At 30.0% G+C, this 22,596-nt stretch overlaps 5 protein-coding genes and 1 long non-coding RNA gene across 11 annotated transcripts; 3 read left to right on the forward strand and 3 right to left on the reverse strand.

Moving 5' to 3' along the window:
- Positions 1–779: 779 nt before the first annotated feature.
- On the reverse strand, positions 780–1,534 carry LOC136775337 (uncharacterized). Its single transcript, XR_010822921.1, has 2 exons — positions 1,208–1,534; positions 780–1,062 (listed from the first exon to the last, which is right to left on the reverse strand). It is a non-coding gene; the product is annotated as an uncharacterized lncRNA (long non-coding RNA).
- A 97-nt stretch (positions 1,535–1,631) lies between these two features.
- LOC136775366 (WD repeat-containing protein 91) lies at positions 1,632–4,486 on the forward strand. The gene is made up of 8 exons (XM_066730075.1): positions 1,632–1,838; positions 2,148–2,412; positions 2,480–2,595; positions 2,665–2,852; positions 2,923–3,238; positions 3,304–3,425; positions 3,492–4,164; positions 4,330–4,486. Exons 1-8 carry the CDS (start codon positions 1,719–1,721, stop codon positions 4,477–4,479), a joined length of 1,950 nt encoding a protein of 649 aa, XP_066586172.1. The 5' UTR covers positions 1,632–1,718; the 3' UTR covers positions 4,480–4,486.
- Positions 4,487–4,978: 492 nt separating this feature from the next.
- Spt3 (Transcription initiation protein Spt3) lies at positions 4,979–6,495 on the reverse strand. Of its 4 annotated transcripts, none has more exons than XM_066730076.1 (5): positions 6,330–6,495; positions 5,856–6,074; positions 5,463–5,780; positions 5,209–5,396; positions 4,979–5,129 (listed from the first exon to the last, which is right to left on the reverse strand). In XM_066730076.1, the coding sequence occupies exons 1-5, from the start codon at positions 6,406–6,408 to the stop codon at positions 4,992–4,994; spliced, it is 942 nt and encodes a 313-aa protein (XP_066586173.1). In that variant the 5' UTR covers positions 6,409–6,495; the 3' UTR covers positions 4,979–4,991. The 4 variants fall into 4 exon arrangements, with proteins under 4 accessions (XP_066586173.1, XP_066586175.1, XP_066586174.1 ...); XM_066730078.1 differs by having other exon boundaries at positions 5,856–6,156; positions 6,330–6,469; XM_066730077.1 differs by having other exon boundaries at positions 5,856–6,156; positions 6,252–6,385.
- A 408-nt stretch (positions 6,496–6,903) lies between these two features.
- Positions 6,904–11,300, reverse strand: LOC136775282 (solute carrier family 53 member 1-like). Of its 3 annotated transcripts, none has more exons than XM_066729919.1 (10): positions 11,016–11,300; positions 10,515–10,928; positions 10,180–10,441; positions 9,937–10,112; positions 9,773–9,874; positions 9,602–9,692; positions 9,189–9,383; positions 8,957–9,126; positions 8,746–8,879; positions 6,904–7,247 (listed from the first exon to the last, which is right to left on the reverse strand). In XM_066729919.1, the coding sequence occupies exons 1-10, from the start codon at positions 11,082–11,084 to the stop codon at positions 7,004–7,006; spliced, it is 1,857 nt and encodes a 618-aa protein (XP_066586016.1). In that variant the 5' UTR covers positions 11,085–11,300; the 3' UTR covers positions 6,904–7,003. The 3 variants fall into 3 exon arrangements, with proteins under 3 accessions (XP_066586016.1, XP_066586015.1, XP_066586017.1); XM_066729918.1 differs by having other exon boundaries at positions 9,455–9,692; XM_066729920.1 differs by lacking the exon at positions 6,904–7,247 and adding an exon at positions 7,538–7,729 and having other exon boundaries at positions 9,455–9,692.
- A 177-nt stretch (positions 11,301–11,477) lies between these two features.
- On the forward strand, positions 11,478–14,192 carry LOC136775283 (ribosome assembly protein METTL17, mitochondrial). Its single transcript, XM_066729921.1, has 9 exons — positions 11,478–11,684; positions 11,911–12,064; positions 12,136–12,511; positions 12,590–12,743; positions 12,820–12,963; positions 13,309–13,395; positions 13,471–13,615; positions 13,700–13,838; positions 13,919–14,192. The coding sequence occupies exons 1-9, from the start codon at positions 11,643–11,645 to the stop codon at positions 14,130–14,132; spliced, it is 1,455 nt and encodes a 484-aa protein (XP_066586018.1). The 5' UTR covers positions 11,478–11,642; the 3' UTR covers positions 14,133–14,192.
- A 4,338-nt stretch (positions 14,193–18,530) lies between these two features.
- Positions 18,531–22,071, forward strand: Cyp303a1 (Probable cytochrome P450 303a1). Its single transcript, XM_066729960.1, has 10 exons — positions 18,531–18,615; positions 18,841–19,092; positions 19,267–19,753; positions 19,985–20,165; positions 20,232–20,340; positions 20,425–20,605; positions 20,898–21,015; positions 21,335–21,473; positions 21,557–21,769; positions 22,056–22,071. Exons 1-9 carry the CDS (start codon positions 18,531–18,533, stop codon positions 21,739–21,741), a joined length of 1,737 nt encoding a protein of 578 aa, XP_066586057.1. The 3' UTR covers positions 21,742–21,769; positions 22,056–22,071.
- The last annotated feature ends 525 nt before the right edge of the window (positions 22,072–22,596 follow it).

Raw genomic sequence — 22,596 nt, forward strand, 5'->3', positions numbered from 1 at the left:
ATCTGTTATGCGTAATTCACTGCCACAAAACTCTTAAACTTGAGAATAAGAGGAGCGAAAAATAAGTAAGAGGGGAGAGAACTGATATAATATATATATATATATATATATATATATATATATATTACGACTTAGAAAAGCCGGGATAAACTGGATAAGAATAAGAATGTTTTTTCTAAATAAAAAATCAAAAAGTTGTGTACATAATGAGTAGTTATGCGAGAACCAGTAAAAACTATTTGTTACATTGTCCACAAGAGCTGAAAAGCATATATGATATTCACGCGGGCGAAAATTGCTGAGACATTTTTTTGATCGTGTTATAGTGTGTAATTGCTATGAACGATAAATGGGAGAAGCGAGATGTAAATCATAAAAATCAATCGCTCAGCTTGCCGAGTACTCCCTACTTTTTTCGTTCATGAGAAATATATACAATATCATCAAATACGGACAATCCGAATATACTAAAAGTTGAAACATGAATTATTATACTAATCGATGTAAGAACAGCACATTGGTCAAAAGTATTGAACAGCTACAAAAGCTATTACAAATTCAAATAATATATGTGTATATATATACATATATACACACTACGGGATTGTAATAAATTTATTATAATAGATATAATTATCTATATAATTTCTAACTGGCCTCGAGCTCTATTAAAAAGGTATTTCTTTTTATTCTGCACGAGAGTCGATCGAGGTAACATGTTAACTTGTGTTTATAATTTCTGTTGTCAAATTGTAAATATATAATGAAATATATGGAAGTATTATTAATTGTATAATGTACATTTTAATACTTAATTCTAGACATGTTCTTCATAACTATCAATACTGTATACATGTAAGACCTTTTAACTTTTTTTTATAAGATTTTTCCTAATTTAAATGATTCATAGGTTGTTGTATTACATTATATTTTTCTTTACAAAAATTATTTCAGCTTATTATATGTATTAAACTGATTACCAGAGGCTTGCGGGAAAATAAAACTACAATATTTCAAACAGCCATGCTCACTTTGTCTAGAGTTTGGCAGATCATGTTGTCCCTACAAACAAAACATATCAAGTATAATTGTTCGCACGATAATCTGTAATACATCAGCAAAATAATTTTGATTAATTGTTATTGTAAATTGGATTTGATATTAATGTAATGATATTTTTTTTACTTTGTAAATCTTTGTTTTTCACCTGAAGTATTGCAGCATATCTTATTGTCACAAATCTCTCCTCACATGGGGTTAAGCATATTTCCTTATATATTTTAAGTTAGTCATTCTCCATAATGTTGCCTAATTCTCTTTGTTCTCTGAGATGAAATGCTAACCTTACTTTTTGGAGTTGCAATTCATTTCTACGATTCAGTTCTTCACGTTTACGTTTTCGTTCTTCTGCTTTTAGCCATTCTAATTGATCATAACACGTTTTAGTAGATTCATGAATATTATTTGGCAATTCCATTTCTAAAAGAAAATATAATACAGTGAAATGCAAACAGCACTCAGGCAGCACTGGGCAGCACTGGGCAGCACTCAGTAGTGACAGTAGTATGTTACATGGCACTACGCAGCACCACGCAGCACCACCGACAGGCGACAGCACCAGCAGAAAGATTTTAAAATTTCAAAATGGCTGAAGAATAACAACACAAGCTGTCAAAATTGAGTAGAAATTCATCAATTTCTAGAAATTAAGAAAGAAAATGTCTCATATACAATATGTGGACGAATTAGTTAAAGAGTATTTACTATTTCGAGGTTTCAGTCAAACGTTAAAGGCGTTTGATAATGACTTAAAAGCTGAAAAGGAAAAAGGTTTCAGGGTAAGGTTAAAGAATACATTTAGTATTTCAAAACAAAACTGTATTTTACATCATCTAGTACTTTAGTTTGATAATATAATCATAATTTCTTTTTTAAATAATTTGTTATAATTAATTTAAACATTTTCAACATTTCAAGAAAAAAATTTTCATTTTTTACATTGTATTTATTTGAGCAGTAGCCATTTGTAAAGGCCATTAGTATTTTATTAAAATAAGTTTTTTTTATTATTTATAATAAGATACAAAGCATACAGATACTTTCATTTACCTGCTTTGATAACTAGTCTTAACATATATATTTTTTAGGTTGACAAAATCATAGATCAGCTAATGCAGTATATTTACAATTATGACTTAACATCGCTTAGGGAACTTTGGGGTCATTTGGATCTCAAATTATTTAGTAGGCTGGAAAATTATTTTTCACCTGCTATAAGGAAACTTGAAAATGCAGTACTAAAATTATATTTAGTTAATGCTACAATTAATAATAAACAAGATAGGGTACAAGAATTTTTTATTAAAATGGCTCCAGAGCTACAGGGACATTCTGAATGGAAAGAATGGTTTGGTATGTACATCAAACTAAGAATTATTATGAGAATATTATCATTTATTTAATTATGATAATATTACAGCATTACCATTTATTAAAAATCCTGAAGACAACCCTACTTATTCTGTACATTTCAGTCGACAATGGCAAGAGACTCTGTTGGTTTCTCTTCACAATTTTTTAGCCACAATCTTTCAGGTATTGCTCTGTACCAAAATTTAATAATTACTTTAATAATTTAATTTTTTGGTTTAATAAATATTGTAGTGTATGCCTCAACCAACATTATTAATGATAGATGAAGATACACATAAATTAAAACGTTTACAAGAAGAAAATGAAATGCTACGTCAAAGACTGAATGAGTCAATTAAAATAGAATCAGTTTCGGATATCAATCCAGGCTTAACACCTCAGCAACCACCTATCATGGATGATTTTTATATAATTGCACAGTAAGTATAATTTGACATAGTTTTAGGAAATAGTAATATTAATGCTTATGTCAATCTTATATTTAATTAGAGAATCTCCCCTAATTGAAAATCCAAAAAGTTTAAGAAGTTTAATACGAAATATTGGAGGTGGGTCCAGTCCAGTATTAAGCAGGAAATCTACAGCCAGTACAAAAAAAGCAGTAGAATCAGAAGCTGCTTCTACCAAGAGAACAAATACAAAAACAAAATTTAACTGTATTAACAAAACTGAAACAATTACGAAAAGAAGTATAAGCTGTGATTCGAGATTAAGTAATTCTAGGAAACGAGACTCGTCTATCGATACCAGTGTTGATCGGAAAGCTAAGGAAAAGAATGATCCAAGCTACATTCTTCTCAGTCAGGTAAAAATTAATAATTTACATAGTATCAATAATTATATTAAAAGTGAACAACAAACTTTTATCAGGAAGAATATACAGAACACAAATCGTCCATAATTCAATGTAAAAGCAATGCCAGTGGATCATATGTAGCAACTGGAGATGCTGATGGTGTAGTGAAAGTTTGGACACCAATTCCATCACCAAAGTAATATATTTTATGGTAATATTTGTTTAATATTAAATTCTAATTTTAATAAATTTTTATTTGTAGAACTGTAGCAACATTTATCACAAGTACAGCAAATACTAACAAAGCTGTAACAGCTTTAGACTGGATATCAAAAAATGAACGTTATTTTTTACATGGTGATAACAGTGGTATAATTCAGTTACACGATACACGAGATGGCAAAACGCTTTGGGAAATGCAGGTTGACTCTTCACCTATTGTTACTTTACTTTGCAATCCTATGGAATCCACTTTTGTTTGTTCAGTAATGAACTCCAACAAAAGTAAACTATTGTTATACGATATAAAAACAAAGAAACTTAAAAGGACACTTCCAATGGATACAACTTCAGTTGAGTCTAGTGTAGCATTGTGCTCTACATTTAATCATAATGGTCAACTTCTAATAACAGGCTTATCCAATGGAAACGTTATAATTCACGACTTAAGACGAAATGAAATAATTGATATCATAAACCTTCATGATCAATCCAGCCCTCTTATTGACGTTGAATTAATTAATGACTATACAGATATATGTGCTGTAACTGAGGAAGGTGAATTGTGTCAACAAAGTTTAAACCGTGGTAACAAAATTATATGGGAGACCAATTTTAAATTTGAGAAAAACTCCATTCATGGGAAACTATTTACATTTGATCAAAGTGGTAGCCATATGTTAATTTGTACTGAGACTGGTGGAAATATATTGAAAGTAAGAAAATTCATCATTTTTGTAAAATTACATTTAATTTGTTAACGATTATAAAATAACCTTATTACTTAAGCTAAAATTAGTATTAAATTTACTATGAAAAATATCACACAAATTTGTAAATATTTATCATAATCAATTTAATTAACAGTTATTATTTTTCAGATGCAACCTGATGGAGAGACTAATATGCTTGAATTAGGTGGCCACAAAGGTACTTTATGCTGTGACTGGTCAACTGCCAATCAATCAGGAGCTTGTATAACTGGTGGTGCAGAAGGAAAAGCATGGGTATCAACTTTACTTTCACCATGATACAAATATGAAAATAGCATATGCATAAACTCATAAAATATTTTAATCATGATCATATTCTGATCATAATAATACAAACGTATTAATAATTGTTAGACACTTTAGAAACATCTTGTTTAACAAATATTTTATAATATAGTTTTAAAAACATGGAAAATATTTTTAGAATAAACAGTAAAAAGTACAATGAAAGTCAATGCATCACAGCATAATTAATCACTATTCATTAAACATGTCCTGATATGTATTTGTATAAAATGTATTAAAAGAACAACTATTATTTACATATAAATAAGCGTAAGTCAATTATTTGTATCATCTATTAAAATTGTAGACAAATTGTTTATTTTTACTGCATAAATCTTTGCATCAGTTTGCATTGCTGTAACTATCTTAAAATGTATGAAACACAAACATAGATTAAATAAGTATTCACCATAGTTTTACATATTATATAAAATAAATACAGAAATAAAAACTTTAAATTAAACTAATTCTTACCATTCAACTAATTAGCAAGCAAATAGCTTTAAATGATTAGGTCTTGTAGACCATCGTTGAAATGGTCCAGTCATATTCAATTGTGGTGACCAATATCGTCTTATGGCTTCAGTTATTTCTGAAGGAGTCAATGGCTCAACAATGGTACCCTAAATAATATTAAAATTTTACTAAATTTTTCAAGAGATATATAACTAATACTTATTTAAGTGTAACTATGAAATGCACCTTATTGCATTGAAATGTTTTCAATGTACAAGAATTCATGTGACTAAGCCTTAATCTGTCTATAGCATCCCCGTGTATTTTACTTTGATCTTGTCTTACTAAAAAAGCTAAATCTACAATCTGTGCCACAGTCTCATATGCTAAATATCCTAAAATTATATACCCTTCTTTTGATATAGTTATATCACCTATAATAATCAAAATAGTTTTAGTTCAAAGTGAAATATTATTAGTACTTTAAAAAGAAAAATTACCTCCTGTACTTATCCAATCACAAAATTTATGACGATTTTTATTGGCAAAGGATATACTACGTGCTTTGCTGTATTCAATATAATGTATAGAATCCATTTTTTGTGTCATCATTTCTGCACGTATACATCTGTTTTGTTTTACATAGTCGATAACAGACCTATTTTCTAGGAGCTCACCAGTAGTATCAAGCTCTTCAAGAAAACTATTATATGGTCTTGCCAATTTCTGAGAATTATCGAAAATGTCTGCATTGGGAGTATTTTCATTTTGTTCTGCTTCTAATATCTTATACATAGATGCTTTGAATTGCTTTAATTCTAAAATGAAATATTAATACATAAATGTTTATTATAATTATAAATATCTACTTATATTATTTATAGTATGCTCACCTAAATATTTTAGTAGGCGCTGCAGTTTGACCTTATCTTTACGTAGTAGGAAAATAAAGTCTTTAGCATTGACTGCAGAAGCTCCTTTCATGTCAGCCACATCACATGCTTTTTTTACAATTATTCTCATTTGCTGCAATACCACTTCTTCTATTATTTTTGCAGATTCCACAAGAGGTTCATTACTGTCCCCAAATCCATACATCATTTTTTGGATTTCTTAAGGTAAAAACCAAATTAATATTATTAAATCATCAATGAAATATTATGCAATTGCTAAAAAGCAATTTCTCAAAAATATCTATAAAAGTAGAAATGTTTTATTGAAGAATCGTCTTTATACATTTTAAATTTTACTAGAAATAATATTCCATTATAAAATCATATAAATATTACATTATTATTAAAATTTCCACAGCTTACTAATATTAAGAGAAAGCAATTATAGATGTAACCACAAAAAGTTGAGCATACCGGTAATATAATTAATCGATTCATTTCTAAAATCCTGTATATCATTTGATGTTTTAGAAAATGATATTTCACCCATCATTAATAGAAAAATAAAAATAAACAATGTCAAAAGTTAATTATTTCGTTAAAATATAGAAACCGCAAAACAGAGTAAACGTCAACTTAATATCGATTTATATCGATATGTGAAATATTTAACGATCGATATTCCAGGGCGAACCGTACGTATATCGAGTATCGACATTATAGAGCGACATGCAATACATATATATACATATATACATATATATATATATATGTATATATATCTGCAGTTTATAATTTTCTGCATTTAAAATACTGAAAACCGACCATCCCTTCCGCCCCTTCCGCTTCTTTCGCCCAAATTACCCAATATAATGACAGCCATTATAATAAATGCATAAAACATACTTATTACTCATGTATTAAGTTTAAATCCCTGAACATACTGTAACACGAACTAGAATAACATTTTAATTCTATCATTATTTACCATAATACCATAATCAGAGGAATTTATTATTGTTAGTCTGTTTTAATGATAATGACTTAATTGATATAAATTATTTATTTCGCACATCAGGGGCTTCAACACGATAACATACTTATATCTTGTATTTATTTCTGTTCAACAATATTCCATAAATAATTTTTTAACTATCTAAATCATCAATTGTTGATTGTTTTTTTAGAAGCAATCGTGTTGGCCTTTGTTGTTCTTGAACGTTCATTTTCTTCTTGCGATTTGTCACGCCATCATCCATGTCCATTATTCGCAAAATTTGAATCTGATCCGAGCAGTCAACAGGAGCCACAGAAATATCCCTCACTGCTCTAAACTTTCCGCAATTATTCAAGTGTTCATTCTCCAATCGGAAAAAATTCCATACAAAACGCCTGTTTATAATAAAAAAAATTAGAATAATTATTTACTTAAACAAATAGAATTAAAAAGTTGCTTCATTGGTAAATACATCTTATTCTTGTATGTATTGTGTATGATTATTAAAAGCAATAAAACTATGATGAATCAATGAACGCAAGCAAATAAATTGATAAATTTGCAGGCAAGACATGGGGCATTAAAAAAAGAATACAAACAGTTATAGAATATCATAATTAACAGCAGTGATAATTTACTTAAAAAATGCAAGCCGCGGTAAAAGTGGAAAATTTAACCACTGATTGGTCCTCATCGATCTCAGTCTTACAGCCCATGGAGTAAATTGCTTTTTCAAGCTCGCCTCATCTTTTTTTGCTAAGTCCTTATAGAAATATCTCAGACTGCACAAACTTTGCTTATGTTGTACAAGTGCTCATTTTATCCAGCCGGTATAGTTCCGTATGTTTTGATAAAATTAATAAGGAAAAAAAAGAATCTAAAACAGCAAATAAAAATATACTATATGTGTAGAGTAAGCATCAACGTAAGCGTTACTTAAATTAAAAATAAATGTTTTTTAACAAGCTCTTTTAAATGTAGTGCATTACGGTTGCATTCCGAGTCACGCATAAATACGTATAAAGTACTTAAACTCTGTAACAAGTGTGACAGAGACCTAGTATGTAATTACCCTATGCGATAACTGCGCGGCTCAGAGCACAGCCTAAATACAGGATGGTCCATAATGCTGAACAATTTTTAATATAGTTTCCTAAGAAAAACTGTGAGTTTAAGTGTATTTTTCTTCAGTTTACATTACAGTACACATTTTGAAGCATTATTCTTTAAACCCTTAACTTAGAATGTAGTGTCAGAAGCATAATATGCTGAAAGGAGCAAACGTCAACAAGACGTTTTGGAGACGTTACATAGTTGATCGAGCTAAACAAATGATTCGTTTAGTTTTCTCTACCACATTCGAAAAAGAAGATTTATGTTTAAGAATAATTGTAAATATATCCGTACCACACACATATGCATATATACAAATTAAATAGTATATCTGCGATTTGTACAGATTCAAACACTTAGTTAAAACGTAAATAACTCGACGTAATGATCTTTTTGTTGCTTACATACGTGCAATTGGAAATTAAATCGTATAAAGCAAAGGATAAAAACAACTTTATCAACGTCCACACTGTCATTTCCAAAACATGTACTTTGATATAAACTAAAATGAAAATTTATTTACAGTAGAATATTTCTTCTTAAAAGACTATCAAAATTATTCAACTTTATGTCCTTTCCTGTATGTTACAATATTCAAAAAAATTAATGCTTGAAGCAAAATACAAATTAGATATCATCATGCTTCATCTATCAAATTCATTAAGCACAAATTTATACACTATAATGCTACAAGTGTTAACAAAAAATTTCTTATTATCATATAATTAGTGACACGAATACTTGAAATTTAAAATCGATCTAAAAACATATCATAAATACCTAAAGACCTCAAGAGGAGCTACAATGGAAACCATCAAATCTGCATGAACATATCCCATTTCTGTTAAAGATAATGAAAATGCCCAACCGAATCGTAATATGAAATCTTCTATGATAGCAAAATAGTAGTAATACTGAAATAGTTAAATAATATTCTTAATTATTGGTAAATCTTATAGTAATCATTATAAATAAAAATTAATATACTCACAGGAGAAGAATATACTATTTCTTCTCGCAGAAATTTGTTCTCGCCAGCACTTTTGTCAAAAAGGCCCCAATCTAATTTTATGTCCCACGTGTAAGCGAAGCATGAACTTACTATACTTACGATAAGCCATAGATAAAAATACGGATTTTCAGTTGATAGTGCATAGTGATCTAAGTGGAATAAATAATTTTTTTTAAAGATAATTGATTTTAAATCTTTTATTTGTACTTACTTGCATTAATCAGGTGTAAATACGAGAAGACCACAACGAAAAAGCTTGTTGCATATTTTCCAGCATTTACCAAATGAGGAAAGGCTTCTTTTGTATCTCTGTAACGCCTTAAACATTGTGCTAAACGAAACCAGGCTGGGAGACAGGCTACTAAGGGTCTCATTGACAGTTCACGCGTTATACATGTTTCCGCATCTACAATCATACCGTTAACTTTTCTTCATCTATTATAGATTTAAGTAAGCGTTAAAACAAATTTTACAAACCTGTAACGTTTGTCCATGAAGAGTTTTGTATGTAAAAGCACACGAAATATTGAAAGTCTAAAAAGACTGTATGTAGTGAATTTAATTGATCCGCAAGCCAAAAATCAGCGAACCCTACGTAAAAAAGTGGAGCACAAAATATTCTACCTAAAACTCTTAATACCCAAAACCTGGCTTCATGTTTCAAAGTTTTTGTTGGGTTAAATAAAAACAATGCTAATAGCATATACAGTAAAATCTGAAAGTATTTTATATTTTAAAATTACATTAAATCTAATGGGAGACGTTTCTTTTTGTCAAACTAATATTATTCCTTACTGGTTGTACAAATGGTGGAACTCCCAATGTGTCACTATACAGAAATCCCAGAACAGACAAGGACCAAACAACTCCAAAAATACTTGCCATTTCAATTATTTGCTAAAATGGACACATATTGTAGCAAATAATCATACTTTTAAGTATTAAATTCTTCTTTATACCTGTTCTGATAAATGCTTTCTTGGATCTAATTCAAAAATGAGGACATGATTTACACCTGAAGATCTCCAGCCATAAACATTGATACCCATTAAAAATAAAAACTGTATCATTAGAAGAGGTCCCCGATATAATCTACATAATACTCTCCAGTTGTTTCTATTTTTATGGCAAAATCCTGTATTAAATAGGTTTTTATTACTTTTTATATTTGGCTGCCAAATAGAATACATTTTTAACTTTACCAGAGAGTATAACAGCAATTAATAAGATGACAAATGCACCAGAATAAAAGCCAACTTTGAATGTAATCCATGGGGATAGTTGTCCTCCAAGTGGAGGTACTCTAAGACGTTTCATAGCTTTTTGCCTATCTCCTGACTCTAAGTCCTTTGTAACTAGTGCTTCAGTTTCAGCTATGAGTCTATCTATATCTTTCTGCGTGTGAAATAATGCTACATCCACATGTTCTGCTTTCCATTTTGCTCCAATATCAACATTCAAAAGCTGTTATAATATATACCATTATTTCTATCTAATTAGTAAAAAGGATACACTAATATTGTATATTTAAACAGACCTTATCATGTTTTTTCAAAATTTTTCTAAACCCAGTAAAATTTAAATCCTGATAATTTTGTAATAAAATAAGAAAAAGATAAAACTCTGAAAAAGCCAGCTTCATTTCCTGTAGTTTCCTAGCAGAGACAGGTCTCTTATTAAGAATTCGACCTCTATTATAGAATTTACTTCTGGTTGGTCCATCCTCAGAGGTTATTAACAATTCACTGAGCTCATTATTTAAGTTAGCAAATCTTCGTGTAGCTTCTGCTAACTTTTCTGAATAGAATGTATTAATTTTAGCTAATTCCTTGTCACAATAGTGAAAAAATTTTTCATCAAACTTATTAAAATATCTCTCTAAATCATGGGCTTCTGTAACATCTGTTGAAGGGGCTTGCTCCACAGCAGCGTACAATAAAGCTTTCATTTCCTAAAATTAATATTAATTCAATTTTATTTTAAATATTACTTTATTTCAATAAAGTAGAAAGTATACACTAAACAATATTACTATTACCTCGTAATTTATATACTGTTTTCTCCATTCTGGCGTTATGTGAGCACTTAAATGCTCTGCAAATTTCATTTTTTAGCGTTAATGGAATAATGACAGTTCTCTAATTTATTATTATCTGATAATACAAAAGTATACAATTTTAAAATGATATTTGATATATAGAAAATATCATGGTTTATTTCAAAATACTTTAAAAATAAAGAGCAAGCTGTCACTTTTTATATAGTATGCATTTTCAAGGTTATGCAAGATTTTATTTACAATTATTACGGAAGTGGCATGGGCACTAACACTAAGGCGGAGTAGTAGCAGACTATTCTTAAAATTTCTGCATTATCAGCTGATCTGAGAACTAGACTCGAATACACCAGAATACACAATAGCTATGTCATGTCGTAATGTGTGATTGGTAAATTTAGTAGCTAGGCATTTCGAATTTGGACTAGTTGGTGGTGATTGGTGGTGATTGTATTATTCCTGTTATTTGTATTGAAATTTGTAGGTTAAAAGCAGACATGCTTGTAAAAATGTATTCTACAAATTTAAATAAAACTACAAAAAATACAAAATAAATTTAATACTTCATTAATATATATATATTTATATATATATATAAATTATTTGACCATGTCTCGATTAGGGTTATCTTTAATTATTAAGGCCAGAAACGTGAGTAAATTTAAATTAACATAATAGCTGTGTTTTATTTAGCTACACTTTTAACACTTTCCGTATTTCTGTCTTTGTCCATTGTATAAGTTGACACCTTACAAAGTGCACAAAGTGTAAAAAGTGTAGCAACTTTTTGCTAAATAAAACACAGCTAATGTTGGATTTTCATTCTATAAAAGGTTCAATATGATTTCTATTATTTTTACAGTATTCTTTTTTTTAGTTTGCAACAAAAGTCAAAGTTCATTTGGATAGCGAAATATGTGCATCATTCGATAAAGAGGAATTCAAATATAGGAAACATCCAGGAATTGTAAGGCCTAAAAGTGTTTTCCTACCAAAATGGGTTTTACAAGCTATTAAAGACGTTTTTCAAAGTGTGATAATTATTATAAATTGTTCAATATTAAACAAATAACAGTAGTTTTTAAAATATTCTTAATTTTAGATGTCCATGATAAGAAAAAGGTTATCGAAGATGCAAAAACTTTATCAAATATTCTTAATTACCGAAAACCACCACCTGATAATGAAGAGATAGAACAAAAAGTAACAAAAGTGGAAAAAATTTTAAAAACAAAGTATGGATTAACTGAGGTTGATATAGAAAATCATAAAAAGGGTAAACTGCTTTTGAAACAAAATCTTTATAATTGGAAACCACTTAATTATGACGATCATTTAAGCTTGGTATATTTAATTGCTCGGGCTACAGAAAATTACACAGTCACTTATAAAGTATTTCAAGAAATCAATGCTATTAATCCAAACTTTAAACCTAAGTCAATTTTTGATTTTGGATCTGGAATTGGTACAGTTTCATGGTAAATAAAACTTTACTATTGTTAAAAATTATCATAGAAATATTTATGGTTTATATAATATTTTTACCATTTTTATAGGGCAGCATCACAAATGTGGTCAAGCTCATTAAAAGAATATCTTTGTGTTGATACTTCTGCTGAAATGAATGAATTATTTTTAAAACTTATTAAACATGCAGAACCACAAATAAGAACAGTTTATCTGAGACAGTTTTTTCCTGCTTCTCCTATAGTAAATATTGGAAAAATTCCTCTAAAAACTGTAGTTAATTTATGAAAAATATGTTTATATATATATAATTTTACAGCCCAAATTTGACATTGTCGTAAGTGCATTTTCATTGATGGAACTACCTGATATTAATGCACGTCTTGATGTTATTTTAAGACTTTGGAGAAAAACGGAACACTATTTAGTTATTATAGAGAAAGGGAGTTTTTCAGGATATAAGGTAAATATTAAATATTCAAGTTTAAGCCTACTTATTTTTTGTTAGGTAATTAATCAGTGAAATTTCCAAATGCTCTGAACACCTAATTCGGCAAAAATGTAATTATTTTTAAGTAGATTCTATAAGCTATGGCCAATAACTTAGAAGATGTTCAAAGTGCTAAACACATTTAACTCTATATTATCAATAAGAATATTGCTTGTTAGGGTATTGAGTCACTATTTGACTTACAATGTTTTATTACTTTTCTGAAAACAGTAATAAGAAGCACATGGAACATTTAGAATTTTCAATTTTCATTCATATCTCTGTATGTTACATCTAATTGGCTGCTTTATTTAATAGTTAGTAAATGAGGCTAGAGATTTTGTGTTAAACAATGTTAACTCCAGAAACGAACGAGATCCTTCACCTGCATACGTTTTAGCACCAGTGAGTAGTATATATTTCTTTTAGAAACCTATATATTAATAATCATATACAATTAATAATATATACGTGATTTAGTGTCCGCACGACTTAGATTGTCCAGTGTATGAAACTCGGAATTTTCCCTGTTCTTTTCAAATTTACTACCAAAGTTTACCGAAAAAATCTGACGGAGTGTCAAAGGGAAGATATGAAAAATTTTCTTATGTTGTGCTAGCAAAAGGTATATATATGATAATATTATAATATTTTTAAATATAAATCATTCAATCGTTTTTATTGATTGTAGTATAAAAAAACATTGCAGGTGAAAGGCCAGTAGATGATAAGCAATGGCCACGAATTATTCGTCCAGTTTTAAAAAGGTCTAAACATGTGATTTGTCGTATGTGTACAGCTTCAGGAGAATTCCAGGAGTCTATAATATCGAAAAAGCCATACAAAGGGTAAAATGATCAATAATTTCTATTTTCTAGTTTTGAGTTGTTTTTGAAGGAATTTATTAAAAACCTACTACATATTTTAGGCATGTATATCGTTGCGCTAAGGTAAGCGAATGGGGAGATCGTATACCAATGAATTTTGAAAAAATTGAGGTGGACGAGAGAAATAAAGTTAAGATGAATGAAGAAAATTTAATAGACTTATGTACTGAAGAAATTTATGAAGATGAAAAAGAACTAAACGAGATGGATGAAAGATATGAAACTGATTGTCTTAAAAATACGAAGGAAGATTAACCCAAATATATGTAACAAGTTGTTGTTTTTATTTTATAAATAAACAAACAATTTTATTAATAGCGGTGTAAATATCAGTTTCCGTATATCATAAAATCCTAAGATGAAACCATCTATATAAAAATTAAGTTTACTTATAAAATATTACTATAATAGAAATATACAATAAAAAGTTCAAATAATAAATGCGAAAAGGTTAAATGGTTACATATTAGGGTAGATTTATTCAAATGAATTTTGCTGAGAAGCGACAGAAATTTGACTTTTCGAAAGTTCATTTTCTTTTCTCGTTTTGGGTAAAAGCTTGCTATACTCATATTTACGCATATATATATATAATTGTGCGTTATATTAAATTGTGCTTTATATATGTACTCGTGTGCATGGTGCGTGGTGCATCGCACGTTCAACCGCGTCCTACCAAGTCCTGCTTGGAAGACAGAAGAGGGGCATTTAAAAGGGGCTTGAACACCGGTTAACGTCCAGTTCAGCTTATACAACGGACAAGAAAATTTCTCCTGGTAAAAGGTAAGATAAACATAAGAATCTGATAACGTGAGACTGGACAATTCGAAGATATTTTTTTTTCTACGATACGTTTATATTTCGTAATTTTACAAAGACATGTTATTTATATATAATTAACATTATAAAGTTGATAAGTCTTGACTATTTTAATTAGATACCGTGGACACATTACCCTGTTACTTGATATTTTTAAGTCTGCTGAATTTACTCTACTCAGGGTTAATTATAAAATAGTCAAGATTTAACGTTAAATAATAGTATATACGTATTACGTAGTAAATGACAAAAAACAAAAGTATTTAATGAAAATTAAAACAACTTGCTGTGTTATTATAAATAATAATTAATTTTTTTAATTTAAGAATTAACAATAGATACACTATGAAGTTCAATTTCAATTGAGCGTTAAAATAAAAATTAAACAAATGCATAAAAAGTTTGGGCGATGCTCAGGATATTTAAAATAAATACTTATAAATTAATTGGTGGTGTCTGGAGGCTTAAAAACAATTATTCCACCTGAAATTTTAATAATAGTCTCAGTAATGGTAAAGAAAGTATAAATAAGATAAACAACCCCAGAAGTAAAATTGGCTATTTTAACATCATTGGTACCAATTTTGGCATCGAGGAAGCTTTTCTAAGACTTTTGAATAAAACTATTACAATTGTTTGAAGTAAGAGTAATTTGCAAAAATGAGATATTCTGAACAATTATTCAGGATACTTGCAAGATGAATGGTAGACAAACTTGCAAAGTTGAACTTGAAATATAGGAGTTAATGATATAGTTTGAAATTGAGCTTGGACTCTGAATATATAACATTGAATTATTATTATTATTATACGAGTTATAATATGAACTTGAGGCAAATGCTAGTTTGACAAGATCAACTTTCGTGTATACACGATATAACAAATTCACGGGTAAATTCGAAAGTTTCGGGGAAAATTCGTGGCATTCGTATAGGTATACTGTATACTGTGTTAATTTTACCCGGAAATTACAACGTACGTGAAAATTACATCAACCAATCAACCAATTATTCTTGCATCAATAGCAAACTTTCTTACCAATAAACAATAATAATTTTTCACTGAAACGATATTCTCACCTTCTTTACTAGAAAAATACTTTCACATAATAAGTTCTCAGGATAAAAAATATTTTATAGCAATTAATTTTTATTAAAAATTAAAAATAATGAATCTGTCGAGATAATGTCATTCGATACAGTGTCTAAATTGCAAGTAGATGACAATTGTAAGATTTATGCTAGCAAGAACTTTTCAGAGAAAATACTATAAAATGGTATCTGCCTGAAGAATAAGATTTAGCTTGAAAATTATCTAAGTAAAGGATTTTGGCATAAAAACGATAATTGACTGACTTACGTTTATAAAATTAAATATACACTATAGATTAATAGCATAGTCATGGTTAATTAACAAGAAAAAACTTTCACGTTCGTAAGAAATCTGTCTTGTAAGAAAATACCAAGAAAAACAGTATTTAATTAATCAAGCGTTCTCTTATGGACACAATTAGAATGATACAATTGAAAAAAAGTAGAAAAATGATTCATCGAAGACAGGGTGTTGAATAAAATAGATTTTCGCTTTTACAAAAGAAAAAAGGTTCGCTTGAAAATTGCATAGAAGAAACTGCTGACATTGTCCAAGGGTTACCGGATTATTTGCAATAATGATATTTGTTTAGGCCTCGATGATTTTTTCTTGAAAATGTACATCGGTTACGTAAGCCGTTATGGGATAATGGAAGTGACAGTACATCTGCGAGTAATGCCTTGGTTCTTCCGTATGCAACTTTCTCTCATGAGAAGTTGAATGTTTCACTTTCTTCGAGAACGCGCAGGATTCTCCATGCACCGGCGAGTCCAGCTTAATAATTGCTTGTGAAATTTTTGCTCGGACAACTTTCGGACTGGCGAAAACGGCCTGATCCACTTTTATCCCCGAATCTTCGCGATCCACCGAGTACCAATTTGTCGTCGATTAAGTTCAGAGAAAAGTTCCTTAGAGCCTCGTGAGCTCGTTTTTTGGTACTCACGCCGAAAACTCTCCAATTTTTATCGATCCAGTCAGGGAAAAAGTTTTAAATTCAATTGCACGATGCATAACAATTCAAGAGAAAATTGGTACAGAAATATGATTAATCTTTCTTGATCATACCTCCTCGTTACTCCAATTTTTTCTTAAATTCTTGAAAAATTATGTTAAATGATGCAATACATTATAAAATTGTCAATAATAAGCACCTTGAAAGTTTTAAGTTTTCAAAAATAAAAATACTAGATAAAACTTGATTGGCTTACATTTATAATAATTATTGCTGTTATATGTTATGCCTTATAATAATATGTACTCACTGATAATAGGTAACTTTCTTTTTTTTTTAATTGAAAAAATTGGAATATGTGGATCATTGCAAAGAACAAGGTTGAGCAAAGGAAATTTGATTGGTTTGGAAAAAAGGACCAAGGCCTAATTGCCAGCCGCTAGTGCCTTATCTCTGATTCCCCTTTAATTAGATTAGAAGCCTAAAAGTGTATTATAAATATATTACTCAATCGATTTCCGGCATTTGTATTTAGAGAAGATTTATAATCGTGAAAGTCAACGCGCTTTCACATGAACTCGTGAAAATCTTATCTGTCATTGTACGAAAATCGCACTGTAATTGTTATATAAATATTTGCATGCAGTTGCAAAGCGAAATGCTTATATAATTTCACCAAGACTGAAGACATATGAGGTCATATAATGTTTCTTTAATGTTTGATATATAAAAAAGTGTATTAAAAAAATTAACCAGGTCACGTGAAGAAAATCAGTTTCATTAAAAAAAATCCTGCATATTTAACTATGAAAAATGATTCGTAGACAAAGCTGTATCATCAATTGTGAATTTTCTTCGTTAAATGCATTTTGTTCAGATTTCTCACCCATAACTATACTTAGCCTTTACTCCTTTGCACAAAATTACTTTAATTCTGTTTTGCTCAAATAAAAACTGTTCGTGTATTATTCTATATTATAAAAAAATGTTTATCCTATCAAATTATATTTACTAAATCATTTTTATTTATTAATATTGGTCTGGCAAATTTTTCTTCATCAATACTTACTTTTATATCAAAATCGTCTCTTACAATATCTTAAAAATAATTATCGGATAATTTCTCCCTTGATTGAAATTTTTCACTGAATCAGTTCTCTCTTGAAATAACATTAGCTACTTTGGATTATTACATCTAATTAAACCAAAACTTTATATCGAATTTATTTCCATACTTTATTAACATGTATACGTATCTTATGCAAGTGTTTTCCCTGAGTTTTTTAGCCTTCTTACCTAAATCACTTCCTACGGTTCTCATATAGATTTCCTGTTTGTGTACCTTTTGCGAGACTTCGTCTACAGTTTTTTGTATCAGGTGTTTTTCTACCTTCTTGAAAATAAATTTACTCTCGGTACGATAATACTATTATTCGCAGGGAAGATAGTAATATCTGCTTAATTGTGCTCCCCGGTAAGAATAAGAACTTTCAAGAATAGGTGTCTACGTCTCATCTAAAGAAATATATATATATATATATATACTATTTTTATTCTCTTATCAAGTCATTTTACATATGAAAAAAGAATACGCTTTTGTTTTAAATGTTGCTTGTATCGTTGTACGAATTTTCCCATATAGCAAGCACAGCATTAAAAGTACCCCTAAAACGATCGAAAGAATCAAATTAAGTTCAGGAACATGTTAGGAACGTTTCTGACACTATGCGTGCACTGTCGACTTTGATATTGTTTCACAGATCATTTAATATTATTTATTTTTTTTCAGAATGCTCTCCACATCGATATTGTTTATCACATTGGTATTATTGTTACTTTATCTGGGATCCAGAAAACCGAAAAGATATCCTCCAGGTAAAACATAAAAATTGATTCTTTAGGTCAATAATATTCACTTTTACATTAAAATAACCATTAAAAAATGACTTGTCAAATAATTATTACATAATATATTGTGCAATATAAAACGATTTTATAATTAAAGTGCATGCATGTAGAACTATATCATTGCACGAAGCATAAAAGAATATTAAAAGAGATTAGTAGTGTCGACACACTGTTGGTTTATTATCTTTTTAGGACCAAAATGGTGGCCGGTAATCGGTTCGGCGTTGGAAGTGGCGCGTCTTCGACGAGAAACGGGTTATCTGTTCAAGTCGTGCAGCGAATTGTGTAAAAAATATGGGCCCGTGGTGGGCCTGAAGATCGGGGCTGACCGACTTGTTATCTTGAACAGCTACGAGAGCATCAAAAGCATGGTAGCCAACGAAGATTGCGATGGAAGACCAATTGGTCCCATATATGAAGCCAGAACCTGGGGTAAAAGAAGAGGTAACAGCGAGATACGATTACTCGAGTCTCACTGAATATAAAAAATTAGTATAACATAATTAACATCGACATTCTTGGATCTGTTGCATTACGACATAATTTTTAACAAGGCATGCCACGATAGCTGAAGAAAAAATTATTAAATTTAATTAATGTTAAATTAATATTGATCAGGTCTGTTAGTGGTTGATGGCAAATTGTGGGTGGAGCAGCGTCGATTCGTGTTGAGACATCTGCGTGAATTTGGATTTGGGCGAACCAGTATGGCGACCATCATCGAGGAGGAAGTTTATATTCTTGTACAGAGGTTCAAGAGTCTCTTGCAGAATGGCTACAACGACAAAATCAGCATCTCTGAAAAGAAGGGCGTGAGTTATATGGATAATAATAATATTAGTGATGGTCAAATCTACAAATTGGAAAAGGACAGCCTGAAGAATAAGAAGAACAGTACGAAGACCAAGTTTAGCCTGTCCAGTGATGAGTTTGAAGATTTCCAAAAGGCTGAGAAGCCTCTTAAACCAGCCGACATGTATGTGAAGGCTGAGGATTACGCAGAAGTTAGGAAAGTTTCCCAAACTGCTGGCATGATAATCTCGATGCACGATGCCTTTGGTGTCTCTGTTCTCAACACCCTCTGGAAGATGATGGCTGGAAAAAGGTATTCTTTTCCGGGTTCTTCCATCTTTCTATTTATTTTTACACTACATCTCACCTCTTTAGTTGACTTGTAATTAAAAAGTTAAGAAGAACAACCTCTAATTCCGAAGTAAAATTATTTTGTTACGCCCTGTATACTGCAAATTTACATAATCTTATAGCATTTAAAAGTCCAGAATTTTAAGCATTGGCAAAAACTTTAAAGCTCGTTATACTTTATACTTTATTACAGGTATAATACAGAGGACAAGGAATTAAATTACCTACAGAGAATACTTACAAAGCTGCTGTACGAAATTGACATGATAGGTGCTCCATTTAGTCATTTTCCTATATTAAAGTATCTTGCTCCAGAATTGTCAGGATATAAACCGTTTGTAGAGATGCATCAGCAATTGTGGAAATTCTTATGGGTAAGCAATTATGTCAGATTTTCTTTTATTCCTGTTTTAAACAAAATTTTTGTTTTCTGCTCTTAGGATGAGTTGGAGAGCCACAAGAAAAATTTAAACCCGAATGCTCCTAAGGATTTGATGGATGCTTATTTAATAGCCATCAGTGAGGAAGGCAAACACAGTACTTTCTCAGGTTAGTATTTTATATTAGAGAACACATTTTCTTCTTATTAATTATTTAATATATTTAAAAATATAATTGTTTTTTTTACGGTAGATTCTCAGCTATTAGCGATTTGCGTTGATCTATTTATGGCTGGTTCTGAGACGACAGCCAAAACCCTCGGATTTTGCATGATGTATTTGATCCTGGACCCAAGCATACAAATAAAAGCACACGAAGAGATTGATCGAGTAATCGGACGCGATAGATTTCCTACTTTAAACGATAGACCAAGGTGAATAATTCCATAATCGATTTCTAAAGATTTAACGAAACTTTTTTGTTTCCAATTATAGATAAGTTGATTATTTAAAGACAAAAATAATGCGCTCCTTCTGTTTTCACTAAATATTTTTTGTACTCTTAAGGATGTCTTTTCCTTTTGGTGGTTGTAAAATACTATATTTATAAGTACGTACAATAGTACAAGGGATCAGTGATGGGAATCATATATACTGAAACGAATGCAAACGTAATTTTCAGGAAGTTTTAGCATAATATTTAATAAAAATACTAAACTTTCGTAGAATGCCTTACGTAAATGCAATAGCCATGGAATCCTTGAGGATGTTTATGGGACGGACTCTGAACATTCCACATAGAGCAGTGAAAGACACTTCGATTTTGGGCTACAATATACCAAAAGTAATAAAACTGTTTTACAATATTATTATTATTAATTAGTGATAAATTCATTGATTTTTTAACTTTCTTTAAAGAATGCGTTAATTAATAAATTATTTATAACTTATACTGTATATAGAAACGTAAAGGTTCGGTTACAAGTGTGCACGCACCCTAATATATCATGCAAAGTGAATCTGGCGAATTTGCAGTCTAGTAAAAAGCGTTGAAAATTAATTGATTTGACAAAAATTTTAATAAATAAATTGTCTTTAGAAAAAATGAATCTACAGGTAGGTTAATTAATATTTATTGAATAAAAAGAGAAAAAAATTTACAGGACACAATGATCGTAGTGAATTTCAATCGAGTTTTAATGGATGATTCTTGGGGTGATCCTGAGGAATTCCGTCCTGAAAGATTTTTGGATGAAAATGGTAAACTCAGTGTGCCAGATCAATTTTGTCCTTTCAGTTTAGGTAAAGATTTTTAAAGATTCAAGAAAAATATAATTATTTTTTTGTATCTTTCAATTTCATGTAAAATATTTCTGCTTGAATAGGGAGACATCGCTGCATGGGAGAAGTTTTAGCCAAAAGCAATGTGTTTTTGATGATAGCAGCAATGTTGCAAAGTTTTAACTTCGCTTGTGTGCCGGGGGAAAAGAAGCCATCTAAATCAGACTTTGTGGACGGTGTGACTGCTGGGCCAAAGCCTTTCAAGGCATTAGTGTCCTTGAGGACTTGAAGTCAGCCGGAAAACTCATTAAAATTAGGTAATTAATTTATATAACTTTTTATAACTAACGTTACATTATTTCATTCTTGTAATCCGGAAATTTATAAATTTGTAATTCCAAGTACTATGATTTAAAAAATTAAAAAGCAATTAATTAATTTCAATTAAGGCAAACGATATTAAAATACACTAATGGGATGATAATAAAAAATTGTTAACGATGATATTCGAAATATCAATCACTGTAACTATAACTCTAAGAAGTCTATAAAAATATATAAACCAATTTGAAAAAATTATACAACATTTTTTGTTCTTAACAGGATTTGCGACAATCGACAGGTGAACAAGATGTTGTCAAGGAGACAATTCCTGTTTACGAGGTTCGGCCGCGTATAATGATAGGTGGCTACAGAATGAAGATTCTCAACGACTCAAATTTCAAATTCTATTGGTCCTCAAATTGCCATAATAGTAGTGCCAGTAATCGTTTCGAGATGGCAGATACATTATAGAGTTTGGTAATAACACGCGAATACCGGTAGCAGGCTTCACTTCTTCAGCACTTAAAGATTATTATTTTTAAGTCCGTTGCAACAACGCGCGAGGACACAATTTTTCCTTTCCTGTTCTTGCAAGCCCCTTCAAATTTTTCAACCTTTTTATCTATTCGAATTTCAAGAATATAGCTTAAAACTAGCATCTTCAGCCTAAAAGCTGGTAATTCACGTTGAAAGCACGAGTTTCTGCCTTCTATACTATATAAAACTGAGTGAAAACCACTTAAGCTTAAACTTTATATTATGTTATTCAGCTCTGTACTATGGTCGTCCTTCAAATATTCAGGTATTAGAAACGATGGAC

This window comes from Prorops nasuta, unplaced genomic scaffold, assembly GCF_024137725.1.
Source record: "Prorops nasuta isolate Cenicafe-Biocafe unplaced genomic scaffold, Cenicafe_Pnas_1.2 PNAS00008, whole genome shotgun sequence".
Taxonomy (NCBI): domain Eukaryota; kingdom Metazoa; phylum Arthropoda; class Insecta; order Hymenoptera; family Bethylidae; genus Prorops; species Prorops nasuta.

Excerpts from the sequence above, each read along its gene's own strand:
- Cyp303a1 (XM_066729960.1), top strand. The coding sequence starts at position 18,531 with ATGCTCTCCACATCGATATTGTTTATCACATTGGTATTATTGTTACTT. Across the intron at positions 18,616-18,840 it reads ACCGAAAAGATATCCTCCAG|GACCAAAATGGTGGCCGGTA; the intron begins GTAAAACATAAA and ends TTATCTTTTTAG. Across the intron at positions 20,341-20,424 it reads CAAACACAGTACTTTCTCAG|ATTCTCAGCTATTAGCGATT; the intron begins GTTAGTATTTTA and ends TTTTTACGGTAG.
- LOC136775283 (XM_066729921.1), top strand. The coding sequence starts at position 11,643 with ATGTCTCGATTAGGGTTATCTTTAATTATTAAGGCCAGAAAC. Across the intron at positions 13,616-13,699 it reads TTATGTTGTGCTAGCAAAAG|GTGAAAGGCCAGTAGATGAT; the intron begins GTATATATATGA and ends AAAACATTGCAG. Across the intron at positions 13,839-13,918 it reads TCGAAAAAGCCATACAAAGG|GCATGTATATCGTTGCGCTA; the intron begins GTAAAATGATCA and ends TACATATTTTAG.
- LOC136775366 (XM_066730075.1), top strand. The coding sequence starts at position 1,719 with ATGTCTCATATACAATATGTGGACGAATTAGTTAAAGAGTATTTACTA. Across the intron at positions 2,853-2,922 it reads GATTTTTATATAATTGCACA|AGAATCTCCCCTAATTGAAA; the intron begins GTAAGTATAATT and ends ATATTTAATTAG. Across the intron at positions 4,165-4,329 it reads CTGGTGGAAATATATTGAAA|ATGCAACCTGATGGAGAGAC; the intron begins GTAAGAAAATTC and ends ATTATTTTTCAG.
- LOC136775282 (XM_066729918.1), bottom strand. The coding sequence starts at position 11,084 with ATGAAATTTGCAGAGCATTTAAGTGCTCACATAACGCCAGAATGGAGA. Across the intron at positions 10,929-11,015 it reads AACAGTATATAAATTACGAG|GAAATGAAAGCTTTATTGTA; the intron begins GTAATAGTAATA and ends TATTAATTTTAG. Across the intron at positions 7,248-8,745 it reads GCTCCTCTTGAGGTCTTTAG|GCGTTTTGTATGGAATTTTT; the intron begins GTATTTATGATA and ends TATTATAAACAG.
- Spt3 (XM_066730076.1), bottom strand. The coding sequence starts at position 6,408 with ATGATGGGTGAAATATCATTTTCTAAAACATCAAATGATATACAGGAT. Across the intron at positions 5,397-5,462 it reads TGATTGGATAAGTACAGGAG|GTGATATAACTATATCAAAA; the intron begins GTAATTTTTCTT and ends TGATTATTATAG. Across the intron at positions 5,130-5,208 it reads AAACATTTCAATGCAATAAG|GGTACCATTGTTGAGCCATT; the intron begins GTGCATTTCATA and ends AATATTATTTAG.